At 44.1% G+C, this 25,207-nt stretch overlaps 1 protein-coding gene across 7 annotated transcripts in view; it reads right to left on the reverse strand.

Annotated features, from left to right (window-relative positions):
- vac14 (vac14 homolog (S. cerevisiae)) overlaps positions 1–25,207 on the reverse strand; it is a 416,406-nt gene that overhangs the window by 221,946 nt on the left and 169,253 nt on the right. For all 7 annotated transcript variants that reach the window (XM_069901003.1, XM_069900996.1, XM_069900997.1 and 4 more), the window contains one exon: positions 7,510–7,660. In XM_069901003.1, the coding sequence (XP_069757104.1) occupies positions 7,510–7,660 (151 nt within the window). The remainder of the gene's footprint in view (positions 1–7,509; positions 7,661–25,207) is intronic.

Here is a 25,207-nt window from a genome sequence, read left to right on the forward strand (position 1 = left end):
GCTAGGAGAAAAAACGCACAAAATACTAGCGTGGCAGCTTAAGACAGAACAAACTAAAAGAACGGTATTGGCATCAAGGAAAAAGGACAAACAAATTACATATAACCCAACGGAGATAAACGAAAACTTCAGGGAATTCTATGAACAACTATATCAAACTGAAAACGAAGGAAAAGAAGACAAAATAGATGAATGTCTAACTAAAATTGAACTACCAAAATTACAAACAGAGGAGCAAAATAAATTAATAAAACGATTTGAAATAGAAGAAATACAGGAGATATTAAAAAAAACTACCGAACAATAAAACACCAGGAGAGGATGGACTCCCAAAAGAATTCTATAAAACATTTAAAGACTTATTAATTCCTCCTCTCCTAGAAGTAATGAACCAGACTGAAAAAACACAAAACATACCAAATTCATGCAAAACAGCAATAATTACAGTAATACCAAAGACGGGGAAAGATCCACAAATACCAGCATCATATAGACTAATATCTCTACTTAACACAGATTATAAGATAATAGCTAAACTATTAGCAAACAGATTGGCCGACTGTGCACCAAAAATAGTAAAACTAGACCAAAATGGATTTATTAAAAAAAGACGAACAACGGACAATATCTGTAAATTCATTAACTTAATCCATGCAGTACAAGGAAACAAAACTCCAACAGTAGCGGTTGCTTTAGATGCAGAGAAAGCCTTTGACAGAGTAGAATGGAATGATTTATTCAAAGTACTACAAAAATTCAACCTACCAGAGAAATATATTAATTGGATTAAAGCATTATATAAGGGACCATTGGTGAAAATGACAGTAAATGGATATATATCAAACCAATTTAAATTAAGCAGATCAACAGGCAGAGATGTCCATTATCTCCCTCACTGTTCGCGTTAGCTACATAACCGCTAGCAGAACTGATAAGAACAGAAAATAAAATAAGAGGGATAAAAATAAAAGAGAAGGAATATAAAATCAGTCTATTTGCAGATGACGTTATAATATACTTAACAGAACCAGAAATATCAATAAAAGAATTACATAAGAAATTGAAGGAATATGGAGAAGTATCGGGGTACAAGATCAACCAAATAAAAGTGAAGCAATGTCAATCAATAATGCGGATTTCACAAAGTTTAAGAAAGAATCACCATTTAGATGGCAAACACAAACAATTCGATACCTAGGTATACAACTAAATAATAATTTTGGCCATCTATATAAACTAAATTATCAGCCATTAATGAAAAAATTACAAGATGACTTAGAGTACTGGAAAAACTTACCACTAACACTGACAGGAAGGATACACTGTATTAAAATGAACATCTTTCCAAGGATACAATACCTATTTCAATCATTACCAATTCACCTAACAGAGAAATTCTTCAAGGAGCTTATGGAAAGGGGGGAAACTGAGGATAGCACTAGATAAATTAACAGAATGGTACAAACAAGGAGGCTTACAACTACCAAACTTTAAGAATTATTATAGACCAGCACAATTAAGATACCTATCAGATTGTTATCAAACAAGGGAAAAGCCGGATTGGACTAGATTAGAACTAGATAAAATAGGGGAGAAGATACCTGAACATATATTATATAAATGGGATGAAAAATTAGTACAACGTAGGAATTCTCCAGTATTGCATCATCTGCTCAACATTTGGAAGAAGATTCATGTAGAAAGGAATAAAACAAATTACCAACTACCAAAACTAATACTGATGCAAAATAAGCTAATCCCTTTTACAATAGAACACCTTTCCTTTAGAGAATGGGAGAAAAAAGGGATCAAAAGAATAGAAAATTGTTTTTCGGGAAATAAATTATTATCCTTTGAACAAATGAAGGATAAATATAATATAACTCACGATACAGTGTTGGCATACTACCAACTGAAATCCTACTTGAAGGACAAATTGGGAAGCAGTCGAGGTTACCAGAGGGAAGTAATTTTGAATATGTGATTACAGACACAATGATAATCAAAAAATTTGTAACAAACATGTATATTAAACTACAAGAAAAGGAGAATGAGGAAACAAGCTGTAAACCTAAACAAAAATGGGAACAAGATCTAAACATAAAGATAAAGGATGAAACATGGGAAAAGCTATGGTCCGGAACTATGAGAAATACAATAAACACGAGGTTACGCATGATACAATATAATTGGTTACACAGGCTATACATCACACCCCAAAAGTTAAATAAATGGGACCCAACAGTATCAGACAGATGTTTTCGCTGTAAGAAGGAAACGGGAACAACAATACAATTTGGACATGTGAGAAAGTGGAAAAATCTAATCCAGATATTAAATAAAATCATAAAAAGCAATATACCAAAAAACCCAGAGATCTTCCTTCTAAGTAATATAAGAAATAAAGAATTTGGACTCGATTTGGATGGAGCACAAAAAAGATTTATTATGATAGCCCTAGCTGTAGCAAAAAAATGTATTATGGCAACCTGGAAATTAGAAGTCAACTTGAGAATACAACAATGGTACATAGAAATAAATAAATGTATTCCATTAGAAAAATAACATAATTTAAGAAATAACATCATAATATTCGAACAAATATGGGAACCATACATGAAACACAATAGAGAAATCCTACCATGGACCTCCATCACCTAAAATGACAGAAGGAGAAGACAACGAAATGAACTGACTCAGTTTATAAAAGTAAAAGACAAAAATTTCTTGTTTATTTTTATTGTGACGACATTGTTTAACGGGTTTAACGGGTTTAATGTATCTTATAGATTGCACTTTGAATAAATGGGAAGGGGGTGAGTGAGGGAGGGAAGAGAGGGGGGAAAATGGGAGAAAATGACACTGTATATATTCAAGAGAAAAATGTCTGTATGTATTTTGGTCAGTATGGTTCATAGTGTGAAAAATAAAAAATTTAAAAAAAATTATGAGGGGCATGGATAGGGTAGACACACAGCAGCTGTTTCCCAGGGCAGAGTTCTAATCTAGTCCAATCACCAGAGGATATATGTATAAAATTAAAGGAGGGAAGTTTAAGGGTGTTATCGGGGGTAAGTTTTCTTTTTTTTTTTACACAGAGTTGTGGGTGCCTGGAATGCTTTTCCAGGGATGGTGGTGAAACATTGGGGGCATTTAAGAGACTCTTAGACAGACACATTGATGAAAGAAAAATAGAGGGTTACGGGGTAGGAATGGTTTATGGTGGACAGTGTTAAAGAATTTCATGCATGTTACATTCCAAATGTAGTATTATGTGACAATAATGGAACCATTACCTTTTAATATTTTACCTTTAGTTTTTTTTAAGAAGGAATATATGGGTCAGCCCAGCATCGAGGGCCAAAGGGCCTGTACTGTGCTGTATTGCTGTATGTTCAATGATTTCATGGAACTCAATTGCCAGCATTCTCTGTTCAGCATTCTCATTGCCTGTGGGAAGAAGCTGTTTCTCAGACTGGTGGTGCTGGCTCTGATCCTCCTGTATCTCTTTCCCTACAGGAGCAACTGAAAGATGCTGTGTGTGGTGTGGAAGGGGTCTTCAATGATTTTGTGCACCCTCTTCAGACAACGATCTCGGTAGATACATCAATATGGGAGAGGGAGTGAGACTCCATTGGTCCTCTCTGTCACTCATAGTCCTGTGGATTGACCGCTGATCCATTTCCCTGCAGCAACTGGACTACACTGTGCTGCAGCCAGCCAGGACGCTCTCATTAGAGCTCCTACAGAAGGTTGACATAATGGTGGCCTGAATCTTTACTTCAGTCTTCTCAGGAAGTGCAACTTCAGTTGCACCTTCCTGACAAGTGAGGAGATGTTGAGTGTCCACGATAAGTCCCTAGTTAAGTGTACTCCAAGTAATTCGGTGCTCTCCATCTCTCTCGTACAGAGTTGTTGATGTGTAGTGGAGGGTGGTCGTTCCTGGTTCTCCTGAAATCCACAACCATCTCCTTCGTCTTGTCCCTGTTGAGACTCGGGTTGTTATTCTCATATCACGAGACTTTCCTTCTCCATGGTGCGACTCATCATTGTTGCTGATGAGACCCGCTCCTGTTGAGTCATCTGCAAACTCGTTGGAGCTGGATCTGGCGATGTAGTCATAGGTCAGGAGCGTGAACAGGAGCTGGCTGAAAGCATGGCCCTGAGGTGCACCAGTGATCAACGTGATGGTGCTCGACGTTCTGCTACCACCTTGGACAGACTGTGGTCTTTCTGTTAGAAAGTCCAGGATCTAGTTACAGGATTGATATATGCAGGATTGATCCATCTTATCTACTTATTGTCTCTTTTAATTTAATTACGTTATTGTTATTGTTTCTCTTCACAAGTACCTGTTTGGCTGCAGCAAGTAAGATTTTTGGTGCATATGCACATTGAACAATATGTAAGACAATAAACTCATTATCAATGTCACAATCCAAGGTTGTAATGAATGACAATATGAACAGTACTTGGCGCAGGAGCAGGTACTCAACTGGAAGTTTTCAAGCAAGAAATTCTGGAGTTTCCTAAACAAAAGGACTTGCAAGTGTGGTGGGGGCAGGTGGGTGAGGGTTGATGGTTCAGTAGGTCACATGGTTGGAATTATTTTGTGGGGAGGGGTCATCATTGATGGGCAGTGAGATAGCAACAGAAGAGTAATCAGCGTGGTTTTGTCAGGGGTAGATCATGCTTGACAAACCTGATTGAGTTCTTCGAGGGGGGTTACAAAAAAGGTTGATGAAGGGAAAGCTGTGGATGTTGTCTATTTGGACTTTAGTAAAGCTTTTGACAAAGTTCCCCACAGGAGGTTAGGAAAAAAGGTGGAGGCATTAGGTATAAATAAGGAGGTAGTGAAATGGATTCAGCAGTGGTTGGATGGAAGGTGTCAGAGAGTAGTGGTAGAAAATTGTTTGTCCAATTGGAGGCCCGTGACTAGTGGAGTTCCTCAGGGTTCGGTCCTGGGTCCACTATTATTTGTTATATATATTAACGATCTGGATGTAGGGGTGGAGAATTGGATAAGCAAGTTTGCGGATGACACAAAGATTGGTCGTGTTGTGGACAGTGAGGTAGATTACCGTAGATTAAAAGGTGACTTAGGAAGGCTGGAGGTGTGGGCTGAGAAATGGCTGATGGAATTTAATACAGAGAAATGTGAGGTGCTGCATTTTGGAAAGGCAAATTTAAATAGGTCATATACATTGAGGAGTGCAGAGCAACAAAGGGATTTAGGAGTTTAGGAGTCAAGGCTGATACTCAGGTAGATGGTGTGGTGAAGAAGGCATTTGGAATGTTGGCCTTCATAAATCAGAGTATTGAATTCAAGAGTAGGGAGGTTATGATGAAATTGTACAAGGCATTGGTGAGGCCAAATTTGGAGTACTGTGAACAGTTTTGGTCACCAAATTATAGGAAAGATATAAACAAAATAGAGAGAGTGCAGAGAAGGTTCACGAGAATGTTGACAGGATTTCAGGGTCTGAGTTACAGGGAAAGGTTGTGCAGACTGGGGCTTTTTTCTCTGGAGCTTAGAAGATTGAGAGGGGACTTGATAGAGGTGTTTAAGATTTTAAAAGGGACAGACAGAGTAAATGTAGATAGGCTTTTTCAATTAAGAAAGGGGGCGATTCAAACTAGAGGACATGGTTTAAGATTGAAGGGGGAAAATTATAAGGGGAATATGAGGGGAAATTTCTTTACGCAGAGGGTGGTGGGGATGTGGAATGAGCTTCTGGCAGACATGGTCGAGGCGGGATCATTGGTTACATTTAAGGAAAGACTGGATCGTTACATGGATAGGAGAGGACTAGAGGGGTATGGACCGGGTGCTGGTCAGTGGGACTAGGAGGGTGGGGATTTGCTATGGCATGGACTAGTAGGGCCGAACTAGCCTGTTCTGTGCTGTAAGTGGTTATATGGATTTGAGTGACAGATAGGCAACACTCTCAGAGGCCCAATCATATTGGTTCACATGGTGGAACCAGGAAGGAAGATGAGTAGGTCTGCAGTACAGTGGGAATACAGTTAAGGGAGCTGGAGGCAAGTCACATGGGTAAGGTAAAAATCAAAGAACCTGAGTGCAGTGAGAGAGATAATAGATTATGAACATTTGGAGCTGGGGCAAGCTTAAAGTGCACATTTCAGTAGACTATGGGAAGGGTAGCTGATCTGATGGCCTCAATCAAAGATGTCTCTGAGCCCCTTTGCAATTGGAGATGAAGACGAAAGAAACTGAATAAAGGAGAGTTAGGACCCTGTAATGGAGAATTCCATTTATCTTTGCAATGCAGATCGAATCTGGAATAATGAACAACTTTGACACAGGAGATGTAGGCCTACAAACACTTCATGTCTTCTTGCCAGCTCTGCTGGTGAATAGGCAAACTGATTATTGACTATAACCTATTTTTTTAAATATAAATTTTAAAGGCCCTTCCAGCCCACGTTGCCCAATTACATCCAATTAACCAACCAACCTCATAGGCTTTCTAGAGGATGAGAGGAAACAAGAGCAAGTCACCGGGAGAACATACAAGCCCCTTGTAGCCAGCAGCACATTTGAACCCCAGATGATGAGGGTGCAGGTAAGGGAAGAAATTCATGATCAAGGTGAAGCAGAGTGAAACTAGCCTGGTTATGAAGCTTTCACTTCCATTGTGCCCTTCTGTCTGATCTGAGGAAGAGTAATCACATTTTGCAAGTACCTCCAAAGGTAAATCAGTGGACATTTTGAATGTAAACGGATTGAGATTTCTCCAGAAAGAGGCTAAAAAAAAAGAAGCATGGATGAGAGGTGAGCTGGTGGCAAAGGAAGGCAAAGTGAGGCGGCCACGTGAAAGCAAGGTTAAGCAGTTGATCAAGAAAGGCACTTAAAATTTGATTAAACTTCTTTGTCTGCCACTTCGTTATTCTACGCCGTTGGGTGTATTCTCTTTGTTCGGTACATTGACCTCCCCCTATTACTGAAGCAAACCTGTTACCCTTTCAGTTTTGATGAGGAGTCACACACCTGCTGGGTTAACTGCTCAACTCTCCACAGGGGTGAACTGACCTGATGTTTTCCATCAGCAGTACACAAGTGCTGGAGTAACTCAGCAGGCCAGGCCGCATGTGTAGTAAGTAAACAGCAGTCGACAATATGGGCCGGAACCCTTTATCAGAAATAATCAGGCCCGGAATGATGACTGCCTTTTACATCTTATGGACGCTGCATGGCCTGCTGAGTTCCTCCAGCCCTTTCGTGTGCTGCACCTGGCCCCAGAACCTGAAGCTTTTCTTTCATTTTAACATTTCAAATCTTTCACTGCACAGTCCCTTTGAAAATCCTTGTGAAATATTACAATAGTAAAGATGTTAAATGAATTAGCTGTTGGGACTGCATGTACAAGGACTGGAGTAAAGGAATATCTACATGAAGTGTTATACATTAATTGTTCTCTTATCACTTTCTGAGTTGACCTGTTGAACACATATGTTTTTAGAATATTGTCCAACTTGGACACTTACTGGAGGAGTTCAGAGGTGTGGAGGAAGCACGAATGTGCAGCTCTGAGTGGCTATTTTGGGTTCCGACGCTCTCATTTTGCCCATGTCCTTCCGTCTGACCTGCCGGAGAGGAGGCAATTTCTGCAAGTACCTCCAAGTCTTTCAAGATCACCTGTAATCACAAAGCAACATTGCCCTTAAAACCCCTGACCAAAAAAAAAGTTGTTTAAAGGAGCCACTCTCAATCTTTTTTTCGGCGATGAGGCCCTTAGGACTCTGCTCAAAGCTTATCGGTCCCACTCCCTGTGAAGCAGTCGTTTAGTTAGTTTCTTCCCTACTTCTCACTGAGTGAGTGGCTCATCTGCACCAACAACAATCTCGTACTCAAAAATAGCCCCTTTCACATCACCGATTCCGTGTGGGTTAACCGGTTAATTTAGTGGGTCCGTCCCCATTAATCGTGCGGTGTAAAACGTCCCAACCTGGCAGGGTGAGTAAAATTCAACTGGGGTCTGACACTTGATGGGGTTAAGTGTCATAACCCAGCCAAGTTAACTCACTAATCACCTTCTGGTAGTATGAAAGTACAACCTGCTCTTGCATTGTTACCGCTGGAGGCAGGAACCTCCTTAAAATGCATGGTGTAGTGGGAAAGGCTCCCGAGTGCAGCATGCCCAATAAGTTTACCCGCTTCCTAGGAGAGTTGGCAGTGTGAAAGGGCAATGTCTCAATGTCACCAAAACAAGATATTGAATGTTGACATCAGGAATGAAAAACTAGAGGTATAAAATCCAGTGATCATTGGGGAATCAGAAGTGGAGAGGGTGAGTAAATTTTTCTTGGGAGTCACTATCGCAGAGGATGTTTCCTGGGCCAAGTCAGCTCCTCGACTTCCTCAGGAGTTTGTGGAGGTTTGATTTGACATCGGAAACCGTGGCAAATTTCTACAGATGTGTAATGGAAAGTTTGCTGCTCGACTGCAATATGGTCTGGTATGGGGACACCCCTGAACTTGAAGTCCTACAAAAGATAGTGGACAGAGCCCAGGACATCACAGGCAAAACCCTCCCCACCATCTAGAATATCACAAGGAACATTGCTATCAGAGAGCAGCAGCAATCATCAAGGATCCACACCACCCAGCACATACTCTGTTCTCACTGCTGCCATCAGGACAGAGCATTGGTGTCACAAGATGCACACCACCAGATTCAGGAACAGCTGCTACCCCTCCACCATCAGACAAACTCAATCATGGACTTGTTTAAGGAATCTTTTGCATTTTAATGTTTTTTCCCCCTCTCTGTATTGCACAGTTTGTTTACAGTTCTCTATTTGTTTACATGTATTCGCTGTGTACAGATTTTTGGTCAATACCATAAGTGGTAATTCTGCATCGCCCTCAGGAAAAAAGAATCCAAGGGTTCTATGAGATGCCATGTATGGTCTCTGTCAATAAATCTGAAATCTACCGACTACATAAAAAACAAAAAAAATTATGATTTTGGTCAGTACCTCCCCCTCACCTTAAAAGTGCTGTGACCCCTAAGGGAGCCCAATGGCCCCTATTGAGAATGGCTAGTTCGAAGCATCAACCAGACCTTCGAGAGATTTATAATCAAGACAAGGAATGATTTAGAATTACGGCGTAGTTTTACCAGGCTCAACTGACTACCTTGAAGCAGGACTCAGGCAATATGTGCCAGGATCCAGTACATGGACAAACAGGATCGATTCTTCTTCCAACCATTTTGTTTCTGCTTCCTCTCAAGAACAACAGCAATAGCAGGGACAAAGTGAGCACCACATTTGTGAGCCAAGACTTGATCCATATTATTTTAGAAAAGGTGGAAGCAGAGGTTGGGAAACAGGCAATGGCTGAGAAGAAATGTGAAGCAGAAATCTTAGCAATTTTCCCCTTTCACCCAAGTGCATCGAAGCCAGCTGTTGCACCAAACGGCATTGGGGCTGAAAAATCACACCTTGTTAAGTTACAACAAGATAGAACACGATTCCAGCCATTGAAAGCAATTAAACCCAATTACCCTACTGATCCCATATGTTTTTAGAGGGCGAGAGAGAAACCGGAGCACCGAGGAAAAATGCACACGGTCACAGGGTGGGGGGGCTTGGGGGAGAGGTAAAAGCACCTTAGAGACAGTGTCGGATTCAAAGCTTTAATAGCATTGTGCTAACTGCTACGCTAACCGTCCCTTAACTGACGAAGAAACGTGGTCACGGTCAGTAAATTTGTTGATGACAAAAAGAGAGGTAGGAAAAGAAGTTGTGAAAAGGACACAGACCACAAAAGGATGTAGCTAGGTTACGTGAGCAGGTAAAAATGTAGTGAATGGAGTTGAATGTGGGGTTAAAAAAAAACAAGGTGCATTATCTAAATGGTGAGAGATTGCAGAGCACTGAGATATGAAGGGAGCTGGGTGTCCAAATGCATGACTGGCAAGAGGCTAGAGACACGTCCAGTGCAAATCAGGAAAGCAGAGAGCCCTACTTCAGAGATGGTTGGATGCTGTCCCTCCAACACATGCTCAATGCTTATCTGATGTGCTCGACTCTGGAAAAAATTAGATGCTCTGCTAATGTAATGAACCTTAATTTCCTAAATTTATAGGGTCCTTTCCTTAATTATTTTCAGAATGTATAAGATTATTGGATCCCATTTTAAGGGTCGATTGTCCTCTCTTTCATGCATTAATGGAACATTTACGTTTAATCATAGCTTCACAAGATGATTAGAATAGTTTTTGTTTTATATACATTGTTTTTGTTTTGCCTCTTCATTAGTTGTTTACATTACTTTGTTGGATATAGATGCTTGTTATTACCTATATATAAAAAAAACTCAATACAAACATTGGAAAGTGGAAGGCAAAGAGGGTACTGTTACTTGCTACTGTGGAAATTAAAAAAAAGTGCAGGGAAGTTATAAAGAGAACTCTTCCCCAGCCTTCAGGGCAAGCTGAAGAAACTCAGCAGGTCAAGCCATGTCCTTTAAGTAGCAAAGGTAAAAATACATAATCGACATTGTTCACTAGTCAGACTTTGACAAGGCAAGCTGATCCCACTATTCCCTGACCCTGGGAGCAGCCAGACCCTTCCTCCCTCCACCCGCTCCCCAGGGGACAAGCAGACCCGCTGTTCCTCCATCCCCCAGGGCAAGCTGATACCCAGGGTAATCTGACCCCACAGATCCCCATCCACTGGTGGCAATTTGACCCCACTGTCCCCTGCTCCTCTGGCAAGCTAACCCCACTGTTCCCTGATCCTAGGGAACAAGCTGACTGCACCATTTCCCCACTCATGGGGGCAAGACAACCCCAGTGTACCCCAAGGGCCTGAGGCATGATGACCCCAGTGAACCCTGACCCCCAGAGACATGATGACCCTGTTGTTCCCTGAACCCCCCCCCACTGGAAACTGACTCCACTGTTCCCCCACCCTAGAGGCAAGCTGAATTCACAGTTCCCCCACCCCCGGGGTCAAATTGACTCTAATATTCTCCCACCCCAAGGTAAACCGACCTTATAGTTATTCAACCCCGGGAACAAGCTGACCCCACTGTTCCCCCACCCCCAGAGACAAGCTGACCCCACGGTTTCCCCCATCCATGGCCCAAGCTGACCCAACTGCTCTTCCCTCTGCCCCTCCCGCCCAGCATGGCCCAAGCCACTGCTCCAGAACAGAGGGCCTTTGGGGTGCAGGTACATAGTTCCATGGAAATGGTGACTCAGTGTGGTCAGGGCATTGAGTACTGAAGCTTGGTTCAACTGTACAGGATGTGGGTGAGACTGCACTTGGATTATTGTGTGTCGATCAGCTGCAAGAAAGATAGTAAGGAAGCAGAAAAGATTCAAGAAATATTACTATGACCGGAGGGCTTGAATTATAAGAAAAAAAACTGGAAAGGCTGGGACTTTTCTCCCAGGAGCATATGATCTGAGGGAGGACATTACAGATGTTTATAAAATCATGAGGGCCATAAAGTCAGTCTTTTTCCCTGGTTATGGGTGTCCAGAACCACAGGACACAGATTTAAGGTGAGAGGAGAATGATTTAAAGAGGACCAGAGTGGCACCTTCTTCATAGAGAGGGTGGTGAGTGTCTGGATTGATCTGCCAGAGGAACAGAGGAATTGGTAGAAAGGGTGGTGGTGGGGGGTGGTAGATAATTGTCATATTTCAAAGACGTTTAGACAGGTGCACAGATAGGAATGGTTTCAAGTGATATGGATTGGTGGACAAGTTGGCCATCACGGATACTGGAGTCTGTTTCCAGGCTGTAAAATGGAACATATACATGGCTTTATGACATAACCCAACACCGTACTTTGGTTGATGTGCAGATATCGACCTGTAGATGCTGCTGAATTAAATCAATAAAACTCAAATAGTACATTGCAGGCGCACTGTAAGGTAACACGAAATTTAGGAAACATTAATTATTAACAATAATTTATAGCACAAGGTTTGAAGTGCTTGCTTGGTTCACACTGATAGTACACTCTTAGCCACTGTAAAAGCCATTGCTATAATGCCACAGATCTTAAAGAAAACAGGGAACAATACACCCCACTTCAGCTGTGGGCTCATGCAGTAATAATCCACATTTTGACTCTTAGACAGGCACGTGGATGAAAGAAAAACAGTGTGTTTTGAGGTAGGGAAGGTTTAGTTGTTTCTAGGCATAATATCATGGGCTGAATGTTCTATGTTCCACTTCCAGATGCATTTATTGTCATAATTATGCATGATCCACTTGGAATATTTAGATTTAGGTGGTCTGAATTTAATTCTGGAAGAACACTATTGTGCATCCAGGGGTCAGAATATCTCAACAGGCTGTTGGGGAACAATGGCTGCAGGAGTCATGTTTCTGGGGTACAGGCTGCAATGTCTGACTTGTGTACATATGGTTGAGTGTTTGGGACAATGCCAAGATGGGTTTGCCAGCTGCTGCAGGTGTCCTCTGGTGGGAGGGAACAGGGCATTTCAGTGTGCCTTCTCTCCCACCTCACTTGCCTCCACCCACCTCCCCACCACCCCCACCAAAGCGAGCTGTAAGAATTGGGGGCTGGTTGAGCCAATCAGAGGTGGGAACGCTGAGCACATCTCGTATTCCTCCAGTTCCTGCTCGGGTTCCCGTCAGAGCTGCTCCTGCGAGCTTCCCTCACACGCTCGCCGTTCTTGTCCATTCACAGGTTACGAGCAGTTCTGAGAAACAGAACCCTATCATATCCAGGACGCGTCTGCACATGAAGCTGGATGTGAGGTTACTGGAGGTCAGTGATCTCACCAAGAGTGAAAAACACAGCGTTGTTCATTTAAATGGACCAGCTTCATAGGAATTTTAAAAAATCGTTATTCTGTGAAAAGTAGCATTTTTGAATTGAAAAATCAATTGTATAAATATATATATTGGACCACCGCTGTTGGAGAGTTTTACCCCAGATAAAAGGAGGAAAGTCAAGAGAAAATCCCAGTGATCCGTCAAATTCCTCAACACTAACTCAGCCACTTAAATGACCACAGCATCTCCGCTATTTTCAACTGCAGTGAATTTTTTTTGGCTTTGAGTTGTGTGAACAAACTCCTTGACCCTCACCTGTAATTCACAGACCTTTGGACTCAAAACAGGGTCCTGGCCCTGTTGACTGCCTATTTTCCCACCCACAGATCCTGAGTCCCTCCACCTTCTCTTTGTTCCCTCAATAAATGCTCAGCACCACCAATGATTTCCCAGACCTGGGAGCCACGTGGCTCGAGAGACTCAGCACAAAATAGTCCAAGTTCACAGCCATCGTCAGTACTGAATCTGAGCCACGTTACCAGGAGTCCACTCAGCAAGAAGGCATTCACTTATCTTTGAATTGAATTTTCATTATGCTTTTCTATATTTAAGAGCATTCAGATCTTCAGATTTCAAAGACAAACAATGTCACAGTGTATTAATAATTGAATTGACTCTGAGCCACCCTTGTATATTTGGGATGTTTGGAAGGGCACCATATCCTCATTAGCAAATGGACAGAAGCCCTCAGCGAGTTGGTGAAGAGTGCACGTGCTTGACTGCGTCTGAGTATTCTGGTTCAAAGGCTTGCATTCCTCTCACTCACCCCTGTCCCTCTCACCCCTCACTCCCTTCTCATCTCCATCCCTCCTGCTCCTTTCAAAGTGCCCTCAGGACAGCAACATCTTTACTTACAAGGACCCCCGCCCCCCAATGAAAACACCGTCTGTGCTTGTAGCAAAGCCACTTGCTTCCAGATTTTCAATTCATACATGGGAAGCTGCAGGGCAATGGATCGTGGAATAAACAGCTTGCATTGACTGAATAATGCTTCAAGACAAGTGTGTAATTTGAAAGCTTGAAGATGTCCAAACACCAGATATAATGGTACAGAGGGAAAAGTGAGATTTACTCACTGTAGGAAGCACTGGGTCAGGTTTTCATATAAATATATGGAAAAACACAAGAAAAGACTGGCTGGTCCATTCGACCTCTTCTATCCCTATAAGGTGCAATTGCTGTGTTAAATTACAAGGGGGAATAGATAGAGTAAATGCAAGCAGGCTATTTCTACTGAGATTAGATTAGACAAGAATTAGAGGACATGGGTTAAGGGTGAAATGTTTTAAAGCGAACATTAGGGGAAACTTCTTCATGCAGACAATAGTGGAGTGTGGAATGAGCTGCCAGCTGAAATGGTGAATGCAGGCTCGATTTGAACAATTAAGAAAAATTTGATTGGGTACATCAGCTCTTGTGACCAGCCATTTTAGTGGAATTCAGGGCAAAGCAGGCTCTGTGAATGACTGGGCCTTTTTGGTGGATTGACCTGTGCCAGGAACGTCTTTTTGTGAAGCAAAGTCCTTCATTTTGATTGTGACTAAAGCCCCTTTCCCACTTGCCAGTGATCCCAAGAATCGAACACCAATCAGCCTTTAAACTGGTGATTGTGAAAGCAAAATCTGCTCAACACCAGTGTCAGATGTCGTCATGTCATGCAGGGGATTGCCGGCCTCGACCCCTAGTACAATCCCCAGCATTGCAGGCACTTCCTATTATAGGTAGAACAGACCAAATGCCGGGGATAAACCCTTACAAGTGTGAAAGTGTTCAGTGTTCCGGTTAGGAGTGGTCCAGTGTGAAAGGCCAACCCCCCATTCCTATCCCGGGACACTGATTGGCAGATTTACTGGGATGCAAGTGTGAAAGGGGCTTAACAGTGGAGGTCACTTGACGAGAAGTTACCCTGGAGAGACCAGTGCCAGGGTCTTGGAAGCTACGTGGAGGTCGCCCAGTTCGAGTCTCGCCTATAAAAGTATCAGGAGTGTGGGTGGACATTTCTTCAAAGACTACACAAGGAGAATTCATGGGTTTGTAGCAGCCACAACTCCAGTCTTCCCATCAGTTCATCATTAATTCTGGCCATCAAATTTCAAAGGCCTGCACTTCAACACTGAATTTAAAAGACTGAACTTTGAAGTAACACACACACACACACACACACACTAGACACCTGTGCATAGCTGGGGATAGATTTAGTGTTAAGGATAGTTTAAGAGTTAGAAATAAAATTACTTTTAAAATTTAACACTGCCTGGTTCATTGTCTATTTCTACTCATTGCACACGGTTTGTAACAACAGTAATTTACTGTCCTCCTATCAGACAGCCTCTTTCTCTGCCCTCTACATCTTCCTCCTATCACCTTCAACCTTCTTAATTTTCTTTCTCATATCTACCCCCCTCCCATCTGTATTCACCTATCAGCTGCCATCTCCACCTCTGCCATCTCCCTTCTCCACCCTTTTATTTTGGTTTCTGCTCTCTTTCTTGCTCTTCCTGGTCATGGCCTGACCCCCTGAATTTCTCCAGAATTTTGTGTGTTGGTCAAAATTTCCATGTCTGCAGTCTCTCTTGTTTGCCTGAGAATTTGTTGAGGTATTTCACCCATTGGGGAAATTCAATGACATGTTTTGACATGATAATGCATACTCCAGGAAAGCGGAGGACTGAAGCAGGGCACCAGAGGATGGTAAGATCACGTTCAGTCTGAGAAGGAGAAGTGGAGGAGCTAACCCGTGGCAACAGTGACCACGGTGGCAAACCAGTGAGCTTTGCGACTGAGGGACCAGTTCATGGGCTGCTGACGACTCGAAGCAAGGAACCCGTGGAAGCTGTGGGCAACTGGAGACGGCTGTCGGGAGGCTCGTACCGGACTGCAGACTGCTGGAGACTGGCTTGAACTGGCTGGAGGTGTACCAGGTATCGGAACTGGGATGCGAGGAGGTGCTGAGGGGTTCCTGACCATGTCGGAGGTTCGGATCTGGAGCTCGGGTGGCCAGTGGTTTGGAATGGACTCTGTGTGCCTGCCAAAGTGTTGGAGGCGAATCTTCAGACACTCAGTGACTCTCTTTTGCTTCTCTGTCTGACTGAGACTGATTGTAAGAGGCGCTTGGGCAATCCCTGCCGGGGGGCAAATCTGTTTGCTCTTACAGCAGGCAAAAAGAAGTTTTATGTAATAGGACACAGTTTTATTACTATGACAATAAATTGAATCTTGAACTGTGATGATGGACCAACATTCAATGCCTGGATTACAACAAAGCCAATACTAAACAAGTCCACTTGAATGGATTGCTCAAACCCTGCTTCTGCCTGTCATACCTCAGTGGAGCAGAGATTGAAGCTTCACCTCCAATGAGACAACAATATCAGCTTGTAACTGGTGAGTCCCATTCATTCGTCTAAATGGAGGACCCAGGTGTTAACAGTAGGCTCTGCCTGCTGGTGTGTTAATTTAGCCATGATCAGTTAAAGATCATGCATAAGATGGCACCCACTCCAATGCATATATGGGATGTGCATTCCATGTTTACTAACTGAAGTGGCAGCGAGGTCCTTGGGTCGTAGGTTTTATATCGGAGTGGCCTTCTCCTATGCAGGTTTCTTACCCGGGCTGGAGGGGCCTGCCTCCCCTCCTAGGTCGGTCCATACTGCCCGGACCGGGGCCGAGGCCGCCGCAGTTCACCCAGCTTGCTTGGCCACGGCACACGAACCATGGGTGTAAAGGGTGGGGCCAGTACTGCGCGCACTGCACTCCACCTAAAAGCTCCTTTGCGCAGGCCCGAGGACAGGTCCACGTCCTCCCCCTCCACGTCCTCCCCCTCCACGTCCTCCCCCTCCACGTCCTCCCCCTCCACGTCCTCCCCCTCAAAAGATGCTCACAAACTCAAGCTAGCATGCTGGAACATCAGAACCATGCTAGACAAGACTGACAGCCACCGACCTGAACGTCGGTCTGCCCTCATTGCACATGAACTCCTCAGACTTGACATCGACATAGCCGCTCTCAGTGAAGTCCGCCTGGCAGATGTAGGCAGCCTCCAAGAACGCGGCGCGGGCTACACACTCTACTGGTCTGGCAAGCCTTCGGATGAACGACGCCTATCTGGTGTAGGCTTCATGGTCAAGAGCTTCATTGCCTCCAAACTCGAAAACCTTCCGACAGGCCTCTCGGACCGAATCATGTCCATGCGACTCCCACTTCAAAACAAGCGTCACATCACCCTCATCAGTGTCTATGCTCCAACCCTCCAGGCGGAACCAGCAGAAAAGAACAAGTTCTACACCGACCTGCGCAACCTCATCCAACGTACCCCTACAGCCGACAAGATTGTCATCCTGGGCGACTTCAACGCTCGTGTCGGCAAAGACTCAGAAACCTGGCCAGGAATCCTGGGCAAGCATGGCGTCGGCAAGTGCAACGACAATGGGCGCCTCCTGTTGGAGCTCTGCGCAGAACAGCGGCTTGTCATTACAAACACCCTTTTTCAGCAGAGGGACAGCCTTAAGACCACCTGGATGCATCCCCGATCCAAACACTGGCACCTCCTGGACTACATCCTGGTGCGAGAAAGTGACAAACAAGATGTGCTCCACACCAGGGTCATGCCTAGCGCGGAATGCCACACTGACCACCGGCTGGTTCGCTGCAAGCTCAACCTTCACTTCAAGCCAAAGCCCAGGAACAATAAAGCCCCCAGAAAGAGGTTCAATGTTGGAAAACTGCAGTCAGACGAAGCGAGAGGAAACTTCCAGGCAAACCTCAAAGCAAAGCTCGACGTTGCAACCCGCCTCACGGACCCGTCCCCTGAAACCCTCTGGGATCAGTTGAAGGCTACCATACTGCAATCCACTGAAGAGGTACTGGGCTTCTCCTCCAGGAAAAACAAGGACTGGTTTGACGAAAACAGCCAGGAAATCCAGGAGCTGCTGGCAAAGAAGCGAGCTGCCCACCAGGCTCACCTTACAAAGCCGTCCTGTCCAGAGAAGAAACAAGCCTTCCGTCGCGCATGCAGCCATCTTCAGCGCAAACTCCGGGAGATCCAAAATGAGTGGTGGACTAGCCTCGCCAAACGAACACAGCTCAGCGCGGACATTGGCGACTTCAGGGGTTTCTACTAGGCTCTAAAGGCTGTGTACGGCCCCTCACCCCAAGTCCAAAGCCCGCTGCGCAGCTCAGACGGCAAAGTCCTCCTCAGCGACAAGATCTCCATCCTCAACCGATGGTCAGAACACTTCCAATCTCTTTTCAGTACCAACCGCTCAGTCCAAGATTCCGCCCTGCTCCAGCTCCCTCAACAGCCCCTAAGGCTAGAGCTGGATGAGGTTCCCACCCTGGATGAGACGTATAAGGCAATCGAACAACTGAAAAGTGGCAAAGCAGCAGGTATGGATGGAATCCCCCCAGAAGTCTGGAAGGCTGGCGGCAAAACTCTGCATGCCAAACTGCATGAGTTTTTCAAGCTTTGTTGGGACCAAGGTAAACTGCCTCAGGATCTTCGTGATGCCACCATCATCACCCTGTACAAAAACAAAGGCGAGAAATCAGACTGCTCAAACTACAGGGGAATCACGTTGCTCTCCATTGCAGGCAAAATCTTCGCTAGGATTCTACTAAATAGAATAATACCTAGTGTCGCTGAGAATATTCTCCCAGAATCACAGTGCGGCTTTCGCGCAAACAGAGGAACCACTGACATGGTCTTTGCCCTCAGACAGCTCCAAGAAAAGTGCAGAGAACAAAACAAAGGACTCTACATCACCTTTGTTGACCTCACCAAAGCCTTCGACACCGTGAGCAGGAAAGGGCTTTGGCAAATACTAGAGCGCATCGGATGTCCCCCAAAGTTCCTCAACATGATTATCCAACTGCACGAAAACCAACAAGGTCGGGTCAGATACAGCAATGAGCTCTCTGAACCCTTCTCCATTAACAATGGCGTGAAGCAAGGCTGTGTTCTCGCACCAACCCTCTTTTCAATCTTCTTCAGCATGATGCTGAACCAAGCCATGAAAGACCCCAACAATGAAGACGCTGTTTACATCCGGTACCGCACGGATGGCAGTCTCTTCAATCTGAGGCGCCTGCAAGCTCACACCAAGACACAAGAGAAACTTGTCCGTGAACTACTCTTTGCAGATGATGCCGCTTTAGTTGCCCATTCAGAGCCAGCTCTTCAGCGCTTGACGTCCTGCTTTGCGGAAACTGCCAAAATGTTTGGCCTGGAAGTCAGCCTGAAGAAAACTGAGGTTCTCCATCAGCCAGCTCCCCACCATGACTACCAGCCCCCCCACATCTCCATCGGGCACACAAAACTCAAAACGGTCAACCAGTTTACCTATCTCGGCTGCACCATTTCACCAGATGCAAGGATCGACAATGAGATAGACAACAGACTCGCCAAGGCAAATAGCGCCTTTGGAAGACTACACAAAAGAGTCTGGAAAAACAACCAACTGAAAAACCTCACAAAGATAAGCGTATACAGAGCCGTTGTCATACCCACACTCCTGTTCGGCTCCGAATCATGGGTCCTCTACCGGCACCACCTACGGCTCCTAGAACGCTTCCACCAGCGTTGTCTCCGCTCCATCCTCAACATCCATTGGAGCGCTCACACCCCTAACGTCGAGGTACTCGAGATGGCAGAGGTCGACAGCATCGAGTCCACGCTGCTGAAGATCCAGCTGCGCTGGATGGGTCACGTCTCCAGAATGGAGGACCATCGCCTTCCCAAGATCGTATTATATGGCGAGCTCTCCACTGGCCACCGTGACAGAGGTGCACCAAAGAAAAGGTACAAGGACTGCCTAAAGAAATCTCTTGGTGCCTGCCACATTGACCACCGCCAGTGGGCTGATAACGCCTCAAACCGTGCATCTTGGCGCCTCACAGTTTGGCGGGCAGCAGCCTCCTTTGAAGAAGACCGCAGAGCCCACCTCACTGACAAAAGGCAAAAGAGGAAAAACCCAACACCCAACCCCAACCAACCAATTTTCCCTTGCAACCGCTGCAATCGTGTCTGCCTGTCCCGCATCGGACTGGTCAGCCACAAACGAGCCTGCAGCTGACGTGGACTTTTTTACCCCCTCCATAAATCTTCGTCCGCGAAGCCAAGCCAAAGAACTGAAGTAGACTGGGGACAAGCTTGTTCATTCACAACTTACCTGGAATGCAATCAGTATTTCAAGGCCATTATAGGCCTCAAAAGTAAAACCACAAGGCTAATACTTTGACTTTCACAACATTACAGTCCTGAACTCTAATAAGCTCCATAAGGCCTACACTGACCTTCGACCCGGTATTTAAAGTCCACTTTATCTTGCACCTTTCCTGCCTAGTGGTATGTTGCCATAACATACACCATTAAATGTCAAACACAAGTCAAGAATTGTGCTGAATGATCGAAATGGAATGACCTAAATATCATTCCGCACATTAGAGTGAAGTTACCTCTTTAAAGCAGTCAATTGTGACTTGGTAAATTTGAATGTTATCAGGAGGTATAAACGCACCCAAAGGCTTTTCATCAAAAGGTGATGTGGGGAAGACACTGTTTGATTATATTACTGTTTGAGTCACAACAGATCACTAGTGTGGAGATACATTTGATAAGTTATCGTGAAAGATGTCACGGCTGTAAAATTAATGCAGCCTCCAGCATTATAAAGCACATGAAATAATCCACTGAAACAAATCGTTTGAAGTAATGAAGTGAAGGTTATGTGCACTTCAACTAAATGCACCTTAATATATTTACTTTGACTGCTTACAGCAATAAAATCAAGATGGATTGGCTCCATGATCTGCAGTCTCAGCAAGAGGTCACATTATAAAGATTCAGAAGGTTGGGACTTGTTGCTTCTAACAATCTGACTCGGACAAGTTCCTCAAGTCCCCTGCATTCCAGGGGTTTCCTCCAGGGGGTCCACTTTCCTCCTTCCCTTCAAAATATACTGGTTGTAGGTCAATTGGGTGTAATTGGGTGGCACAGGCCGAAATGGCCTGTTACCTGTGCTGTGTATGCCTACATTTAAATCTAAGTATTTACAAATTTAAATTTAAAATTAAAACTTCAATTTTAGGGGTACTACTTCCTTGATCTTGCGATCGTGGGGTCTAGACCAAGATGGCAAAGCCTACAACAGCCTCAAGAGGTTACAGACTCTGGAGAAGCAGAGGACTGGTGCAGGGCATCAATAAATAAGGAGACCACCTGTTTGAAGAGAAGCAGAGAAGATGACTCGATGGGACGGTGACCATGGGGGCGGACCAGTGAAGGTCTCTGCAGCTGAAGAACACACAGGTGGCTGACACACAGGCTGTTGGTGACTCGAGGCGAGGAATCCACACAGGCCGCTGGAAACTATGATCAAAGGATTCATACCAGGATGCAAACTTCCGGAGACTGTCTCAAGATTGGCTGGAGGGGTACCAGGTATCAGAACTGTGATACGAGAGGGTGCCAAGGACACTGAGGACTTCCTGATTGTTTCGGAGGTTTGGATCTGGAACTTGAGTTGCTGTGACTATGGAGTCTGCAGGAACACCGGAGGTAATTCTGGGGGCGGGGGGGGGGGGGGGGGACTGTTTCTTTCTCTGACTGTAAGAGGTGTCTGGTCATTTCTGCTGCTGGCAAATGTCTGCCTTACAGCAAACCAAAGCAAATTTCATGTATCTGTTGCACTGTTTTATTACATGACAAGGAACCTTGACTTCCTCCAGCTTCACGAATACATTTTTACCTCAATGGGAAACACCCTTGTAGCATCTACCCTGTCAAGACCCTTCAGCAAGTTGGGTATTTCAATCAGACCCCACACCTCATTCTTCTAAATCCCTGCAGGCAAAAGTCCAACCTATCAGAAGACAACCAGCTCATGAGGTTAGTAAACCCTCTTTGAAATGCTTCCAATGCATTAACATGACTTATTCAACAAAGATACCACTACTACAAATAAAGTCTCCCTAAAGCCCTTGAAAATTGAAACATGACCTCTCAATGTTTGTATGCAGTTTCCCCCACACTCTCTGTTTGCTTTCTGAATCACCTTGATTCTGTGAATCAAGCACTCGGGCACTTGGATCCCTCTCCGATCTGTAATCTCCCATCATTTTAATAAAATGCCTCCTATTTTTCCTGTCAAAAAGACAATGACATTTGCCTGTATTATGTTCCTTTTGCCAGATCTTTGTCCATTCATTTAACCCATTTTGTTTGTATTCTTCGTCAGTTCTCTTCACAATTTGCTGGGTTGGAGAACATGTCTTATGAGGAAAGGTTGAGTGATGTAGGGTTTTTCTCTTTGGACCAACAGAGGATGAGCAGAGTCTTAATAGAGCAGTGTAAAATTATGAGGCTTAAATAGGGTGGACCTTTTCTCAGGTCAGCAATGACCACCTCCAGAGGACATCCATGAAGGAAAGTTTTGGGGAGATGTCATTTGTTTTACCTAAGTGTTGGGTGGTAAAGTTGTATAAGACATTGATGAGGCCAAATGAGAAGTATTGTGTGGAGTTTTCTAATGACAGGAAAGATATCAATAAGATAGAAAGATTGCAGAGAAGATTGACAAAGATGTTGCCTGGACTTTAGGAACTGAGTTACAGGAAAGGTTAAACAGATTAGGAATTTATTCCCTGGAGTGTAGAAGAATGAGGGGAAATTTGATAGAGGTATTTAAAATTATGAGGGGGACAGACAGAGTAAATGTAGATAGGGTTTTTCTACTGAGTGTATGTGAGATGCAAATCAGAGGACATGGAATAAGAGTGAAAGAGGAAAGGTTTAGGGGGAAAATGAGGGGCAAATTTTTTTTGAATATTTTATTTCTGATATATTACATTCAGAGTCCATTATCCCCCCCCACCCATCCTTCTGCCTTCTCTCCCAGACCCTAATACCACAAGGAAAAGATTATATAAATCAAACAAACATAAAGAACCAAAACTCTATTGAGTCACTGATCCTTAAAGGAACCAAATATAAACCCAGAGTTACATAAAATAAAATGAAAAAGATACGAAACAACAGCTCGTCGTCTGTGCCACGACCCACTTCATTGATCTCAGTCGTTCCTCTATTAGCATGGATTTTTACCTTCCTTCTATTTAGAAGGGGCGTAACTATATCTGTGTACCCATATGTGGCAGATAAGGCTGCCACACCCTATCAAATGTGTCATATTTCCTCTTCAGATCATATGTGATTTTCTCCAGGGGAATTCAACTCTGCCTTTCCATATTCCATTGTGCAATATTTAGTTGGGAGTCGGACTTCCATGTAACCGTTATACTGACAAAGTGACCTTCACAAACTGAATTTGGTACTTAAACATTTTAAAATTCACATCCATGTTTACCAGAAGTTACAATTCCAGATCCTGTGGAAAATCCATCGTTGATTGGAGGAATTTCTTCACACAAATGGGAGTATGGAACAAGTTTTCAGCTGAAGTGGTGAATGCGGGCTCAGTTTGGACAGGTCCATGGATGGGAGGTGTTTGGAGGGCTATGGACTGGGTGCAGGTCAGTGGGACTAGGAAAAGAAAATAGTTGGGCACTGGCTGTAATGTTCTATGTGTCTAAGGTTAGCAGTGGATTTGAACTTGGTTTGCTGGAACTGTGAGAGCCTTGCACTAACTGTGCAATATATTTTTCTTCGGTCAGTGATTTTTGCTCAGGAAGTTGGGGAAATTTCTTGATGTGATCCTATGGCATTTTATGTTGGAGCTACTAAAGGTGGCAAGTACCTCATGAAAGTTGGCATTCCCAACTGAGCTGCAGTTTCTCAGTGCTGAGCTCCAGTCCTGATGCTTCATTTAAAGCATGCAGGGCTTGAGCCTCTGGTCCTTTGACTGCAGTCAGGGTTCTACCAACTGAGACAGGGTAATAACTGTCTCTTACAATACCTACTAAACCCTACTGGGGCCATCCAAATTAAATTCAAAGGTGCCTACAGGTGAACAGAAGAGGACAACACTTGGTGAAAGCATCTGAAATATATAAGACAATATAAGGAGTTAGTCTCCCTGGATCGTAGATGAAGGAAGGTAATCTCAGAAGAATGCAAAGCAGAAGAATCTCAGCAGACCAGCAATGTAGCCTGCTGAATGATGTGGAAAACTGTTCAGTGCCCTAGTTTGTTGTTGATCAGGGACAGATAGGTTTGGGTAAGTAAGTGGCAACACTCACCAGTTCTGCAGTGAACCTGACAGCTTCACAAATTGGGGAAAGTGTCTTATTATTTCAAATTTAAATTTAGACATACAGCACGGTAAAAGGCCACTTTGGCCCACAAGCCCATGCTACTCAATTATATCCAATTAACCTCCAACCCCAGTTCGTTTCGAACGGTGGGAGGAAACCGAAGCCCCCGGGTAAACCCCACAAAGAACGTATCAACTCCTTACAGACAATGAGGGATTCGAATCCCAATCCTGATCGCTGGCGTTGTAATGGCGCTGCACTAACTGCTTCACCAACCATGTTGCCTGTTTCTAGTGAACAAGATTTCTCAAAGAATACACCAAGAAAATCAACATTAAAGTACTGACATCTCTGTTAAGACTTTGAGGCAGATTCGATATTAAGAAATGATTTCCACTTTACCCATCTGTTGGAGCGTGGCATTACAAAGCCAGCAAATTACACTCCAAGTTGGCTGCCATTTCAGAACATACTTCATTTTGAAAATGAATAGAGACTAATCAGTAGAAAAGTGCTCCCTTTGTTAAGTATCTGTGCAATCAGAAAATCTTGTGGAGCTGAATAATAGAGATAAAACTTGCGCCTCTGGAGGAATGAAGATGGCACACATTAAACAGCACTACCTACTCAGTCAGGCTGGTGGTTTTATGCTTCACCCAGTCCAATGGTCTGCAGTGTGTTCACAAGCCTGCAGGTTGCCTCATGCAACTTATGCCCAATGGACTCTCGTACTGGCACCAAGTGAAAGTATACAACGGAACCACACTGCAACCTTCCACCTTCTGCATATTACTTGAGCAATTAATTCACTGGGCAATTCTGTGACAAAACACTGCAAATGCTAGCTGAAAGGCTGGGGTAACAAAGGTGAGGCAGCAGTTGACGGGAAATACTCAGCAAGTCCAACAGCAGTGACCGACTACATCCAGCATTTTTCATATCATGGAAATAAGCAAACAGGAATAGGCATTCCTTGAAACTGCTTCACCTTTCAATATAATTGTGGATCATCTACCTCAGGCATCAACTCCTCTTCTGCACCATTCCCACAGCCCTCAATTCTCGAATCTTTAAAATCGCCAGTAATCGAGCCTTAACATTTATCCGGGGAGAGGATTCCAGAGATTCAAGATTCACTTTATTA

The sequence above is a fragment of the Narcine bancroftii genome, chromosome 10 (assembly GCF_036971445.1).
Source record: "Narcine bancroftii isolate sNarBan1 chromosome 10, sNarBan1.hap1, whole genome shotgun sequence".
Taxonomy (NCBI): Eukaryota; Metazoa; Chordata; class Chondrichthyes; order Torpediniformes; family Narcinidae; genus Narcine; species Narcine bancroftii.